This window comes from Gobius niger (genome assembly GCF_951799975.1).
Source record: "Gobius niger genome assembly, chromosome: 12".
Lineage (NCBI taxonomy): Eukaryota > Metazoa > Chordata > Actinopteri > Gobiiformes > Gobiidae > Gobius > Gobius niger.
The window spans coordinates 168636-184876 of NC_136863.1; the positions used below are offsets into that span (position 1 = coordinate 168636).

At 44.9% G+C, this 16241-nt stretch overlaps 1 protein-coding gene across 2 annotated transcripts in view; it reads right to left on the minus strand.

Annotated features, from left to right (window-relative positions):
• xpo1b (exportin 1 b) overlaps positions 1-16241 on the minus strand; it is a 68946-nt gene that overhangs the window by 33888 nt on the left and 18817 nt on the right. For both annotated transcript variants that reach the window (XM_079567056.1, XM_079567055.1), the window contains exons 4-16: positions 16117-16189; positions 15396-15457; positions 14482-14526; positions 13905-14086; positions 13430-13478; positions 13234-13353; positions 11907-12035; positions 9802-9960; positions 9160-9357; positions 8744-8882; positions 5914-6095; positions 5602-5758; positions 5300-5463 (exon numbers count right to left, since the gene is read on the minus strand). In XM_079567056.1, the coding sequence (XP_079423182.1) occupies positions 5300-5463; positions 5602-5758; positions 5914-6095; positions 8744-8882; positions 9160-9357; positions 9802-9960; positions 11907-12035; positions 13234-13353; positions 13430-13478; positions 13905-14086; positions 14482-14526; positions 15396-15457; positions 16117-16189 (1659 nt within the window). The remainder of the gene's footprint in view (positions 1-5299; positions 5464-5601; positions 5759-5913; positions 6096-8743; positions 8883-9159; positions 9358-9801; positions 9961-11906; positions 12036-13233; positions 13354-13429; positions 13479-13904; positions 14087-14481; positions 14527-15395; positions 15458-16116; positions 16190-16241) is intronic.

Here is a 16241-nt window from a genome sequence, read left to right on the forward strand (position 1 = left end):
AGGAGATAAACACTTTAAACCTACAGAGAAGGACCAGGAGATAAACGCTTTAAACCTACAGAGAAGGACCAGGAGATAAACACTTTAAACCTACAGAGGACCAGGAAATAAACACTTTAAACCTACAGAGAAGGACCAGGAGATAAACACTTTAAACCTACAGAGAAGGACCAGGAGATAAACACTTTAAACCTACAGAGAAGGACCAGGAGATAAACACTTTAAACCTACAGAGGACCAGGAAATAAACACTTTAAACCTACAGAGAAGGACCAGGAGATAAACACTTTAAACCTACAGAGAAGGACCAGGAAATAAACACTTTAAACCTACAGAGAAGGACCAGGAGATAAACACTTTAAACCTACAGAGAAGGACCAGGAAATAAACACTTTAAACCTACAGAGAAGGACCAGGAGATAAACACTTAAACCTACTGAGGACCAGGAGATAAACACTTTAAACCTACAGAGAAGGACCAGGAGATAAACACTTTAAACCTACAGAGAAGGACCAGGAAATAAACCCTTTAAACTTACAGAGAAGGACCAGGAGATAAACACTTAAACCTACAGAGAAGGACCAGGAGATAAACACTTTAAACCTACAGAGAAGGACCAGGAGATAAACACTTTAAACCTACAGAGAAGGACCAGGAAATAAACACTTTAAACCTACAGAGAAGGACCAGGAGATAAACACTTTAAACCTACAGAGAAGGACCAGGAGATAAACACTTTAAACCTACTGAGGACCAGGAGATAAACACTTTAAACCTATAGAGGACCAGGAGATAAACACTTAAACCTACAGAGAAGGACCAGGAGATAAACACTTTAAACCTACAGAGAAGGACCAGGAGATATACACTTTAAACCTACTGAGGACCAGGAGATAAACACTTTAAACCTACAGAGAAGGACCAGGAGATAAACGCTTTAAACCTACTGAGGACCAGGAGATAAACACTTTAAACCTACAGAGAAGGACCAGGAGATAAACACTTTAAACCTACAGAGAAGGACCAGGAGATAAACGCTTTAAACCTACTGAGGACCAGGAGATAAACACTTTAAACCTACAGAGAAGGACCAGGAGATAAACACTTTAAACCTACAGAGAAGGACCAGGAGATATACACTTTAAACCTACTGAGGACCAGGAGATAAACACTTTAAACCTACAGAGAAGGACCAGGAGATAAACGCTTTAAACCTACTGAGGACCAGGAGATAAACACTTTAAACCTACAGAGAAGGACCAGGAGATAAACACTTTAAACCTACAGAGAAGGACCAGGAGATATACACTTTAAACCTACTGAGGACCAGGAGATAAACGCTTTAAACCTACAGAGAAGGACCAGGAGATAAACACTTTAAACCTACAGAGAAGGACCAGGAGATAGACGCTTTAAACCTACAGAGGACCAGGAGATAAACACTTTGAACCTACAGAGAAGGACCAGGAGATAAACACTTTAAACCTACAGAGAAGGACCAGGAGATAAACGCTTTAAACCTACAGAGAAGGACCAGGAGATAAACACTTTAAACCTACAGAGAAGGACCAGGAGATAAACACTTTAAACCTACAGAGGACCAGGAGATAAACGCTTTAAACCTACAGAGAAGGACCAGGAGATAAACACTTTAAACCTACAGAGAAGGACCAGGAGATAAACACTTTAAACCTACAGAGAAGGACCAGGAGATAAACACTTTAAACCTACAGAGAAGGACCAGGAGATAAACACTTTAAACCTACAGAGGACCAGGAGATAAACACTTTAAACCTACAGAGAAGGACCAGGAGATAAACGCTTTAAACCTACAGAGAAGGACCAGGAGATAAACACTTTAAACCTACTGAGGACCAGGAGATAAACACTTTAAACCTACAGAGAAGGACCAGGAGATAAACACTTTAAACCTACAGAGAAGGACCAGGAGATAAACACTTAAACCTACAGAGAAGGACCAGGAGATAAACGCTTTAAACCTACTGAGGACCAGGAGATAAACACTTTAAACCTACAGAGAAGGACCAGGAGATAAACACTTTAAACCTACAGAGGACCAGGAGATAAACACTTTACACCTACTGAGAAGGACCAGGAGATAAACACTTTAAACCTACAGAGAAGGACCAGGAGATAAACACTTTACACCTACTGAGAAGGACCAGGAGATAAACACTTTAAACCTACAGAGAAGGACCAGGAGATAAACACTTAAACCTACAGAGAAGGACCAGGAGATAAACGCTTTAAACCTACAGAGGACCAGGAGATAAACACTTTACACCTACTGAGAAGGACCAGGAGATAAACACTTTAAACCTACAGAGAAGGACCAGGAGATAAACACTTTAAACCTACAGAGGACCAGGAGATAAACACTTTACACCTACTGAGAAGGACCAGGAGATAAACACTTTAAACCTACAGAGAAGGACCAGGAGATAAACACTTAAACCTACAGAGAAGGACCAGGAGATAAACACTTTAAACCTACAGAGAAGGACCAGGAGATAAACACTTTAAACCTACAGAGAAGGACCAGGAGATAAACACTTTAAACCTACAGAGAAGGACCAGGAGATAAACACTTTAAACCTACAGAGAAGGACCAGGAGATAAACGCTTTAAACCTACAGAGAAGGACCAGGAGATAAACAGTTTAAACCTACAGAGGACCAGGAGATAAACGCTTTAAACCTACTGAGGACCAGGAGATAAACACTTTAAACCTACAGAGAAGGACCAGGAGATAAACACTTTAAACCTACAGAGAAGGACCAGGAGATAAACACTTTAAACCCACTGAGGACCAGGAGATAAACACTTTAAACCTACAGAGAAGGACCAGGAGATAAACACTTTAAACCTACAGAGAAGGACCAGGAGATAAACGCTTTAAACCTACAGAGGACCAGGAGATAAACACTTTAAACCTACTGAGAAGGACCAGGAGATAAACACTTTAAACCTACAGAGGACCAGGAGATAAACGCTTTAAACCTACAGAGAAGGACCAGGAGATAAACACTTTAAACCTACAGAGAAGGACCAGGAGATAAACACTTTAAACCTACAGAGAAGGACCAGGAGATAAACACTTTAAACCTACAGAGAAGGACCAGGAGATAAACACTTTAAACCTACAGAGAAGGACCAGGAGATAAACACTTTAAACCTACAGAGAAGGACCAGGAGATAAACACTTTAAACCTACAGAGGACCAGGAGATAAACGCTTTAAACCTACTGAGGACCAGGAGATAAACACTTTAAACCTACTGAGGACCAGGAGATAAACACTTTAAACCTACAGAGGACCAGGAGATAAACGCTTTAAACCTACAGAGAAGGACCAGGAGATAAACGCTTTAAACCTACAGAGGACCAGGAGATAAACACTTTAAACCTACAGAGAAGGACCAGGAGATAAACACTTTAAACCTACAGAGGACCAGGAGATAAACACTTTAAACCTACAGAGAAGGACCAGGAGATAAACACTTTAAACCTGCAGAGGACCAGGAGATAAACACTTTAAACCTACAGAGAAGGACCAGGAGATAAACACTTTAAACCTACTGAGGAGGACCAGGAGATAAACAGTTTAAACCTACAGAGGACCAGGAGATAAACACTTTAAACCTACAGAGGACCAGGAGATAAACGCTTTAAACCTACAGAGAAGGACCAGGAGATAAACACTTTAAACCTACAGAGAAGGACCAGGAGATAAACACTTTAAACCTACAGAGGACCAGGAGATAAACACGTTAAACCTACAGAGAAGGACCAGGAGATAAACACTTTAAACCTACAGAGAAGGACCAGGAGATAAACACTTTAAACCTACAGAGAAGGACCAGGAGATAAACACTTAAAACCTACAGAGGACCAGGAGATAAACGCTTTAAACCTACTGAGGACCAGGAGATAAACACTTAAAACCTACAGAGGACCAGGAGATAAACGCTTTAAACCTACAGAGAAGGACCAGGAGATAAACACTTTAAACCTACTGAGGACCAGGAGATAAACACTTTAAACCTACAGAGAAGGACCAGGAGATAAACACTTTAAACCTACAGAGAAGGACCAGGAGATAAACGCTTTAAACCTACAGAGGACCAGGAGATAAACACTTTAAACCTACAGAGAAGGACCAGGAGATAAACACTTTAAACCTACAGAGGACCAGGAGATAAACACTTTAAACCTACTGAGGACCAGGAGATAAACACTTTAAACCTACTGAGGACCAGGAGATAAACACTTTAAACCTACAGAGGACCAGGAGATAAACACTTTAAACCTACAGAGAAGGACCAGGAGATAAACACTTTAAACCTACAGAGAAGGACCAGGAGATAAACACTTTAAACCTACAGAGAAGGACCAGGAGATAAACACTTTAAACCTACAGAGAAGGACCTGGAGATAAACACTTTAAACCTACAGAGAAGGACCAGGAGATAAACACTTTAAACCTACAGAGAAGGACCAGGAGATAAACACTTTAAACCTACAGAGAAGGACCAGGAGATAAACACTTTAAACCTACAGAGAAGGACCAGGAGATAAACACTTTAAACCTACTGAGAAGGACCAGGAGATAAACACTTTAAACCTACAGAGGACCAGGAGATAAACACTTTAAACCTACAGAGGACCAGGAGATAAACACTTTAAACCTACAGAGGATCAGGAGATAAACACTTTAAACCTACAGAGAAGGACCAGGAGATAAACACTTTAAACCTACAGAGAAGGACCAGGAGATAAACACTTTAAACCTACAGAGGATCAGGAGATAAACACTTTAAACCTACAGAGAAGGACCAGGAGATAAACACTTTAAACCTACAGAGAAGGACCAGGAGATAAACACTTTAAACCTACTGAGGACCAGGAGATAAACACTTTAAACCTACTGAGGACCAGGAGATAAACACTTTAAACCTACAGAGGACCAGGAGATAAACACTTTAAACCTACAGAGAAGGACCAGGAGATAAACACTTTAAACCTACAGAGAAGGACCAGGAGATAAACACTTTAAACCTACAGAGGATCAGGAGATAAACACTTTAAACCTACAGAGAAGGACCAGGAGATAAACGCTTTAAACCTACAGAGAAGGACCAGGAGATAAACCCTTTAAACCTACAGAGAAGGACCAGGAGATAAACACTTTAAACCTACAGAGGACCAGGAGATAAACGCTTTAAACCTGCAGAGAAGGACCACACGACATAAGAAGGTTCGTAGAGTTCTGTCTGACCTGCTGAGGCTGTAAGTCACAAATGATGGTGTTGATGTTGTTGAGAATCTCATCGATGAAAGGCATGACTTCCCCGACTTGGACCTGGATAAAATGGCGTCTGCATTTCTGAGCGATTTTGATGAAAGTGTCGCACGCCATGTCCTGGACGCCGTCGTGAGTCTCTGAGGGAGAAGAATCAAACGGAGATTCACTTCACACTTCTACTGAGGCAGGAACAATAACACGTGAGCTTCAGTGAGTTTATTCATCGTTTGTAAAGCTGTGATGGGGCCGACGTGGTGAAGTTTGTGTTTTCTGACCGTGCATGAACTCGAAGAGCTTGTTGACCACCGTCTTCAGGAACTTCCAGTGCGCTCGGAGGAAGCGCGGATACTGCCCCACGATGTACATGATGTTGGAGGCGATGATGGCCTTGTTGTCCTTCCCCCTCTTCTGCTCACACAGGCCCAGCAGGTCCTGAAGGCAACACACGTGACATTAGCAGTTTCTCAGACTAAGGCAGTGGTGGGACCAGGTTCATGGATCGTTCTTCAACTGTCGGCTAAAGGGAACTGTCTTAGAGGACAGTCAGGTGGTGGAGAGCTTTGGAGAGCTTTGGAGAGCTTTGGTACCTTGATGACGGTGACCAGGAACCTCTTCTCGTCCTCCTCGTGCATGGCTCCGCTGATGGAGCCGATGGCCCAGCACAGAGTGTTCAGGTTCTTCCAGCTCCACTCGGTGCCGTTCACCTGGTTATGGAGCTTCTCCGTCATGATGCGCTCGGTGTCGGCGTAGTCCAGGTGAGTCAGGTACACTGGGAACAGAGGAGTAACCGTTACACTGGGAACAGAGGAGTAACCGTTACACTGGGAACAGAGGAGTAACCGTTACACTGGGAACAGAGGAGTAACCGTTACACTGGGAACAGAGGAGTAACCGTTACACTGGAAACCTGGAGGAACCTGGGTGAACGGAGGAACCCTGCATTCTGGAACCTGAGGACTGGACGGTCTGTGATCTTGGCCCGTCTGCTGAGGGATCCTTCGGCCCTGGGTCTCTATAGCCTGTCCGTCCATGGGAGTGGATCTCTCCTTCTGTGGTTCTCCCCAAGGTTTCTCTTTTCTCCTGCCGGGTTTTTGAGTTTTTCCTCGCCGTGTTGGAGAGTCTAAGGACGGGGGACGCCCACGCCGCTACCTCCTATTGGACATTATATTTGCCTGGATTCACCTGAACTTTTAATAGGTAGCGTTCACGTGACATCACAACATTCTAAAGAGCCATAGTTTAACATTGAGGTGGATCAACTGACGGTAACACTGGTAACGGTGGTAACTGACAAAATGCATATTTTTATGTCTTTGTTTTTTGGCTCATATCTCAGTCATTACTGGAGGAATCCACATGAAACAAAAACTTTCACAAAGTTCATCGTCTCCTCTGTCGGCTCATATGAACTAATGTCCAATTATTATCTCTGAAAAATGTCAAAAAGTGGTGACAATATGCGAAAACACGACCATGATGTTGTCCAATAGAAAGGACTTTCAGACAAAAAAATAATATCACTGGTTTGTGAATCCAGTCACGATCAAAAACTGAAGAGGAAAAACATTTGTCAATTTTCGTTTTGGAGATTTCTTACAAAAACTGCATTTCTCCCATAGAGTTGTATTGGCCCCGCCCTCCATCTGACATTATGACATCATCACATTCAAAATCGTGAACGCCGCCTATTGTTATATTTATTGCTCTGTTTTATTGCCTTGATGTTTGGTGCAGCTGTGAGGCCACTTCTGTTGTGATATTGGGCTTTACAAAACCATTAAACTTGAAACTTGAAACTTAACCGAGTGCGGAACAGTTTCGTACGTTCTCAGGTCCTCGGGGTCGGACGTTTCTGTCTCTTTCGCCGTAATGTAAACACAAGCTTTATTGTGAAATGCTGGTGGTTCTGCGTCCTCGCCGACCTCTCAGGGTTAGGGTTAGGCTTCATTCCCTAAACTTTAGCGCTGCAGGTGCAGTGAATCGGCTCACGTTACGCGGAGCTCATCTTCTTATTTATTTCAGAAAAAAGCCAGAATGAAGCAGAGAAAGACGTGAGGAAGAGGACATTTCACTAGAACCAGGGTGTTTGAGGTTCAAACAACTGTAGACGTCTGACCTACAGAAGGAAACATCTCACCAACACACAGAGCCGCTGATCTCAGCTGTGTATGTGCACAGGAGGCAAAAGCATCTACACCAACAATTCAAACCTCACTCTTTCTGTAAAACTTGAATACATCTGTTTTTATACTGAACCACTAGCCCAAGGTCAAAGACAGACCTGCCACAGGCCTCTGGTGTGTATTTGAGCATCTTAGTTAATGGGGCGGCCCGAGAGGAGAGTTTCTTCTAAGGTCATTTGAACATGTTACATATCTATAACACGTGATAAACACACGGCTAATGCTAGTCCAGATCATGTGTTACATCTGTGTAATCCCGCTTTAAAGTGACGTCATCCTCATGCCCCGAGAGCTGATTGTGACCAGAGTCAGGATGGAGATCAGCCAATGCTCCGAGAAACACGACTGAGGAGACTTTAAACATGAAGCTTCTCTGGGGCTGCAGTAGGTCGTCTTTGCGTCTCAGATTAACTCAGCTGTGGCTGTAGCCTGCTAGCTTAGCTTAGCTAGCTAGCTTAGCTTAGCATGGCTAACACGGCAAAGAAAAGCACTGTATAAAAGTGTTTAAAGCTAACATCCCGTTCATTCTTACCCAGAGTCTCCCTATCCAGAGTCTCCCTCATGTTCTCACCCAGAGTCTCCCTTATGTTCTCACCCAGAGTCTCCCTCATGTTCTCACCCAGAGTCTCCCTCATGTTCTCACCCAGAGTCTCCCTCATGTTCTTACCCAGAGTCTCCCTCATGTTCTTACCCAGAGTCTCCCTCATGTTCTTACCCAGAGCCTCCCTCATGTTCTTACCCAGAGTCTCCCTCATGTTCTTACCCAGAGTCTCCCTCATGTTCTCACCCAGAGTCTCCCTCATGTTCTTACCCAGAGTCTCCCTATCCAGAGCCTCCCTCATGTTCTTACCCAGAGTCTCCCTCATGTTCTTACCCAGAGTCTCCCTCATGTTCTTACCCAGAGTCTCCCTCATGTTCTTACCCAGAGTCTCCCTCATGTTCTCACCCAGAGTCTCCCTCATGTTCTTACCCAGAGTCTCCCTCATGTTCTCACCCAGAGTCTCCCTCATGTTCTTACCCAGAGTCTCCCTCATGTTCTCACCCAGAGCCTCCCTCATGTTCTTACCCAGAGTCTCCCTCATGTTCTCACCAAGAGTCTCCCTCATGTTCTCACCCAGAGTCTCCCTCATGTTCTTACCCAGAGTCTCCCTCATGTTCTTACCCAGAGTCTCCCTCATGTTCTTACCCAGAGTCTCCCTCATGTTCTTACCCAGAGTCTCCCTCATGTTCTTACCCAGAGTCTCCCTCATGTTCTTGTAAAGGTTGATGGAGTCCGTGTCCTTCATGAACTCCCGCACGACTTCTCCCTGATCGTTCTCCACGACCAGCACCTCCTCAGGCTTCGCCATCCGACTGACCATCAGCAGACGCACCTGAACAACACAGAGAACACATCAGTTAACACATCAGTAAACATGTCAGTAAACTACCACAGCCCCATGAGCAGGAGAACCACGCTGAGATCCTCCATCAGCCCCATGAGCAGGAGAACCACTCTGAGATCCTCCATCAGCCCCATGAGCAGGAGAACCACGCTGAGATCCTCCATCAGCCCCATGAGCAGGAGAACCACGCTGAGATCCTCCATCAGCCCCTGGTCTGTGGCGTTGGGCCGTAGAGGGCAGAAGGGGACAGTAGGGGGCGTTATACCTTGGACAGCACGGGCAGGTAGAGCTGTCTCCTCGGTGGCACGTCGAAGTGCTGGTTTCCCGACAGCAGTGGAGACGTGGAGGTGGAGAAGGGGCTCTCTCTGTAGAGCTCGGCCGCCAGGTGGTTCCAATATTCCAAACAGATCTTGAAGATCTCCGTCTCCTCCACCTCCGACACCAGCAGCATGTAGTGCAGCGCCTGAACACAGCAGCAAAGACATGTCCTTCACAATAATCTAGAACATCTCCTCCTGCAGTAGCTCCTGCAGACTCCCAGGGCTGAGAACATTTTTTTGGGCACATTTTTACTTCATTTTGCCCCAGTTATTTCCCGTATGTGTTGCCCTCATTACTGCATGTTTTTTGCCCAATTTTTTCCCAATTATTATTATTATTATTATTATTAGTTTTTTATAACTTTTTCTATATTTTTCCCACAAATTCCCCCCAAATGATTCCGATTTGCAGACGTTACTTGACCTTAGAGATGAACCCGATCATAAAGGTCAGGTCTTCCACACGTTTTCTGGTTCTTGGAGACACATATTTGAGTGTAAGTATCGGGAAAAGTATCGCTCAGGTATCGTATGGTGGAAGTTCTCTCAGCCCTGGTTATTCCTGACAGTATTGACTGAAGCCAAACCTCCATGAGCGTCTCGCGCAGGTTCAGCCTCTTCTCGATCAGCTGCCCGTGCTCCTTCAGGAACGTGCAGAGGAACAGGCTGAGGTTCTGGATGAAGTTCTGCTCGTCGTCTTTGCCGTTGGCGTAAGCCAGACGAATGTTAGTGTTCAGAGGCAGCATCTGCACAACACAGAACAGGTTACTACAAAGGTTACCAGGACCTCCCTGATGACCGGGCTATTCATGATGACCGGGTTATTCATGATGACCCGGTTATTCATGATGACCCGGTTATTCATGATGACCGGGTTATTCATGATGACCGGGTTATTCATGATGACCGGGTTATTCATGATGACCAGGTTATTCATGATGACCAGGTTATTCATAATGACCGGGTTATTCATGATGACCGGGTTATTCATGATGACCCGGTTATTCATGATGACCGGGTTATTCATGATGACCAGGTTATTCATAATGACCCGGTTATTCATGATGACCAGGTTATTCATGATGACCAGGTTATTCATAATGACCGGGTTATTCATGATGACCGGGTTATTCATGATGACCCGGTTATTCATGATGACCGGGTTATTCATAATGACCGGGTTATTCATGATGACCGGGTTATTCATGATGACCCGGTTATTCATGATGACCAGGTTATTCATGATGACCAGGTTATTCATAATGACCGGGTTATTCATAATGACCGGGTTATTCATGATGACCGGGTTATTCATGATGACCAGGTTATTCATGATGACCGGGTTATTCATGATGACCGGGTTATTCATAATGACCGGGTTATTCATGATGACCAGGTTATTCATGATGACCGGGTTATTCATGATGACCAGGTTATTCATAATGACCGGGTTATTCATGATGACCAGGTTATTCATAATGACCGGGTTATTCATGATGACCAGGTTATTCATAATGACCGGGTTATTCATGATGACCAGGTTATTCATAATGACCGGGTTATTCATGATGACCAGGTTATTCATGATGACCGGGTTATTCATGATGACCAGGTTATTCATGATGACCGGGTTATTCCCGATGACCGGGTTATTCCCGATGACCAGGTTATTCATGATGACCAGGTTATTCATGATGACCGGGTTATTCATGATGACCAGGTTATTCATGATGACCGGGTTATTCATGATGACCGGGTTATTCATGATGACCAGGTTATTCATGATGACCGGGTTATTCATAATGACCGGGTTATTCATGATGACCAGGTTATTCATGATGACCAGGTTATTCATAATGACCGGGTTATTCATGATGACCGGGTTATTCCCGATGACCGGGTTATTCATAATGACCGGGTTATTCCTGATGACCGGGTTATTCCTGATGACCGGGTTATTTATAATGACCAGGTTATTCATGATGACCGGGTTATTCATGATGACCAGGTTATTCATGATGACCGGGTTATTCCCGATGACCGGGTTATTCCCGATGACCAGGTTATTCATGATGACCAGGTTATTCATGATGACCGGGTTATTCATGATGACCGGGTTATTCATGATGACCAGGTTATTCATGATGACCAGGTTATTCATAATGACCGGGTTATTCATGATGACCAGGTTATTCATGATGACCAGGTTATTCCTGATGACCGGGTTATTCATGATGACCAGGTTATTCATGATGACCGGGTTATTCATGATGACCGGGTTATTCATGATGACCAGGTTATTCATGATGACCAGGTTATTCATAATGACCGGGTTATTCATGATGACCAGGTTATTCATGATGACCAGGTTATTCATAATGACCGGGTTATTCATGATGACCGGGTTATTCCCGATGACCGGGTTATTCATAATGACCGGGTTATTCCTGATGACCGGGTTATTCCTGATGACCGGGTTATTCATAATGACCGGGTTATTCATGATGACCCAGATATTCATGATGACCGGGTTATTCATGATGACCGGGTTATTCATGATGACCCGGTTATTCATGATGACCGGGTTATTCCTGATGACCGGGTTATTCATCATGACCGGGTTATTCCTGATGACCGGGTTATTCCTGGTGACCGGGTTATTCCCGATGACCCGGTTATTCCTGGTGCTCACCTGCTTGAGTTGGCTCATGGTGAGGGTGAACTGTGAGACGAATTGCTCCTCGTATTGACTCACACTGACTCCGGCGATTTCCGTCAGACACTTCAGAGTCACGTTCCGGAACATCGGCACGTTCAGGAACTACCGGAAACATGAGTTATGTTATTAGAAACGGAACATCGGCACGTTCAGGAACTACCGGAAACATGAGTTATGTTACTAGAAACGGAACATCGGCACGTTCAGGAACTACCGGGAACATTAGTTATGTCATTAGAAACGGAACATCGGCACGTTCAGGAACTACCGGGAACATTAGTTATGTCATTAGAAACGGAACATCGGCACGTTCAGGAACTACCGGAAACATTAGTTATGTTATTAGAAACGGAACATCGGCACGTTCAGGAACTACCGGAAACATTAGTTATGTTATTAGAAACGGAACATCGGCACGTTCAGGAACTACCGGAAACATGAGTTATGTTATTAGAAACGGAACATCGGCACGTTCAGGAACTACCGGAAACATGAGTTATGTTACTAGAAACGGAACATCGGCACGTTCAGGAACTACCGGAAACAAACGCAGATATGTTATTAGAAACGGAACATCGGCACGTTCAGGAACTACCGGAAACAAACGCAGATATGTTATTAGAAACGGAACATCCGCACGTTCAGGAACTACCGGAAACATGAGTTATGTTATTAGAAACGGAACATCGGCACGTTCAGGAACTACCGGAAACATGAGTTATGTTATTAGAAACGGAACATCGGCACGTTCAGGAACTACCGGAAACAAACGCAGATATGTTATTAGAAACGGAACATCCGCACGTTCAGGAACAACGGAAACATGAGTTATGTTATTAGAAACGCAGTTATGTTTAAAATACAACAACTTAGTTAATCTCATTTATTAAAATAGCATGACTTTCAGATAAATTACCTTGTAGACTAATCAGATCGTTACCTTGTAGAGTAATTACATCGTGACCTTGTAGAGTAATTACATCGTTACCTTGTAGACTAATCACATCGTTACCTTGTAGAGTAATTACATCGTTACCTTGTAGAGTAATTACGTCGTTACCTTGTAGAGTAATTACATCGTTACCTTGTAGAGTAATTACATCGTTACCTTGTAGAGTAATTACATCGTGACCTTGTAGAGTAATTACGTCGTTACCTTGTAGAGTAATTACATCGTTACCTTGTAGAGTAATTACATCGTGACCTTGTAGAGTAATTACATCGTGACCTTGTAGAGTAATTACATCGTGACCTTGTAGAGTAATTACATCGTGACCTTGTAGACTAATCAGCTCGTTACCTTGTAGACTAACGTGCTGATCAGCTTGGTCTCGAAGATGTAGCCCAGGGGGATCCAGTTGAGGAAGCGCAGCAGCGTCTCCAGGGTGGCGTGGACCAGCGTTGCATTCTGGGAGTTCTCCTAAACAGACGATGGCGGCGCTGATGAGACTCATCCGTCCAAAACAGAAACACTAAACATCTGCGGCGCCACCTACCATCACAAACTGGCACAGCTGGAAGATCTGGGAGAACTCGTTACACATGCTGGAACACAGACACGGGTTAAAGCAGGGGGTTCCACAGGGGGGTCCCACAGGGGGTTCCCACAGGGGGGTCCCACAGGTCTGTACACACCGGGGGGTCCTACAGGGGGTCCCACAGGGGGTCCCACGGGGGGGTCCCACAGGTCTGTACACACCGGGGGGTCCCACAGGGGGGTCCCACAGGTCTGTACACACCGGGGGGGTCCCACAGGGGGTCCCACAGGGGGGTCCCACAGGGGGTCCTACAGGTCTGTACACACTGGGGGGTCCCACAGGGGGGTCCCACAGGGGGGTCCCACAGGGGGGTCCCACAGGTCTGTACACACCGGGGGGTCCTACAGGGGGTCCCACAGGTCTGTACACATCAGTCTACACCTGGGGGGGTCCCACAGGACACAGGGTCCCATCAGTCACTGTTTACCCTCACCTGTCCTTGAGGTGCTTGGCTTTGACCTGGGTCATCTGCCCGCTGGAGAAGTCGAACACCTCCTCGCTCAGCAGCTTCAGGATCACCATGTTGTTCTGACAGAGGCTCTCGCTCGTCCGGCTGGCGCCCACGATGTCGCTGATGAACGTGGGCCAGTGCTTCGGCCACTCCTGCTTCAGGATCTGAACACACAGAAAGGCTCCTGTAACGTTTCCATGAAGGATGTGACATTTTACTGATGACTATTTGTGGCCCTTCTGTTGAACGTAGGGTTGTCGTCTGTACTGAGTCTGTATTTATTCGTCTGTAATGAGCCGAGTGCAGGAGCCCCTCAGGCCAGGACAGAGGTTCTGACTCACGCTTCACGTTCCGCAGAGTCTCCAGCTCTGAGAGGAATAAAGCTCCTGATTTCCAAAGACCTTCAGACGCAGCGTTTACAAAAGCATAAATATGGGACGTGTTGGAGAGAAACCCGTTCTCTCTTCATATTACAGATACAGAGAGTTCCTAAAGGCTTGCTGACCTTCTCCCCCCTCTCCCCCCTTTAGTGTGTGAGTCTGGAGGAAGTGCGTCTCACCTGCACCAGGATCATGTTCAGTTTCCCGATGTAAACCTTCTCTTTCTGCAAACACAAACCTCAGAGTTAGTTCTAAACAAACAGTTCTGACGGTGATGAGTCTGAGACGTCTTTGTCATCGTCACATTGGGACAAACAGAGGAAACACTGAAGAGGCTCCTCTGCCTTTCAGACGGAGGGTTCTCAAACTGTGGCCCAGGGACCTCTTCAGGGCGAAGCCATTTTAATGGACAATTGTTATAGTTTTGATGCATATTTGATTTCTTTAGATTTGCAAACATTTGACAGGAAGTTTCTGACCAAAAACGGAATCATTTTGGCCAAAACCCTTTATTGCAGTCATTATTTTCAATCAGATGAAATGTCCAGCTCCACAGTGACGTTTATTCTTTTTTTATTTTTTATTATGTTTTTATTGAGAGATATGAGACGGTACATTGCAAGTTTGCCAAGTAGTGTATCTACAATCATATTTGTTTAGACATAATGGCGAATATATTCATATACACACATATACACATATACCTACACATACATACATATTGTTTTGTCTCCATCCCCTTTTTTTTTAAATAATAAAATAAAAGAAAGTGGAAAAAAAAACAAAATTTAACCATTGAACACCCAGAGAGTAAACAGAAGCAGTAAATCACTATCCGGATTGGGATTAATTCAAGTAGTTATATATTATAAATGATGATCAGCACTCCTATCAACTAAAAGCAGACAGTAGTTTATGTCATTTCAGGCATATATTGTTTAGCATATCTTTCCCACTTTTCCCAGTGTTTAACAAATAAATCCATCTTTAGGTTCACAATGAAAGTGATCTTTTCCATTTTGTAAATGCCCATAATTATATGGGCCCAGTCTTGGACATTTGGTTCTCTCTGTACTCTCACAGTGACACTCACCTCCACAGTGGAAGCGTCTGATGACGTCTTTATGATGAGGCCGACCACGTACTTTTTAATCCCTGTCAAACACAGACACACAGTTACTTCAACTACACAGTTTTACTGCAGAAACGTGTGACAAAAGTCGGATTATTCTGAGCGGGTTTTTTAACTCGTCGTCAGACGTAAACGCACAGAACGACGTTACTTCATTTCCAAAAACTCTAAACTCTAAACCTAACCCAGACTCTGTAGGTTTGTTTGGTCGAATGTGGGTTTACTTTAACTGCTTGTTTGTTTCTTTTCATTTCTTCAATCAGAAAACTATAGGGAGGAGGCCTCGTGGGAGACCCAGGACACACTGGTGGGACTATGTCTCCGGGCTGGCCTGGTGTCGCCTCGGGGGGACCAACAACAGGGGTTAGGGCACAGTGACAGGGGCGTAGGGGTTATGGTGCCCTAAGGGTGAGGGGTTAGGGTGCCCTAAGGGTTAGGGGTTAGGGTGCCCTAAGGGTTAGGGGTTAGGGTGCCCTAAGGGTTAGGGGTTAGGGCACAGAGACAGGGGCGTAGGGGTCAGGGTGCCCTAAGGGTTAGGGGTTAGGGCACAGTGACAGGGGCGTAGGGGCCAGGGTGCCCTAAGGGTTAGGGGTTAGGGCACAGTGACAGGGGCGTAGGGGTTAGGGTGCCCTAAGGGTTAGGGGTTAGGGTGCCCTAAGGGTTAGGGCACAGTGACACTTGCCTTCGCACTGGTTCCGGGGCAGGATCTTCCACCTGGTTTTGATGACGGTTTCCAGAATCTGAAGGGCGTAGTACTGTAACAGAAGAGCAGTGTCAAACATTTAAACCACAGCCAAGAGAACGGAC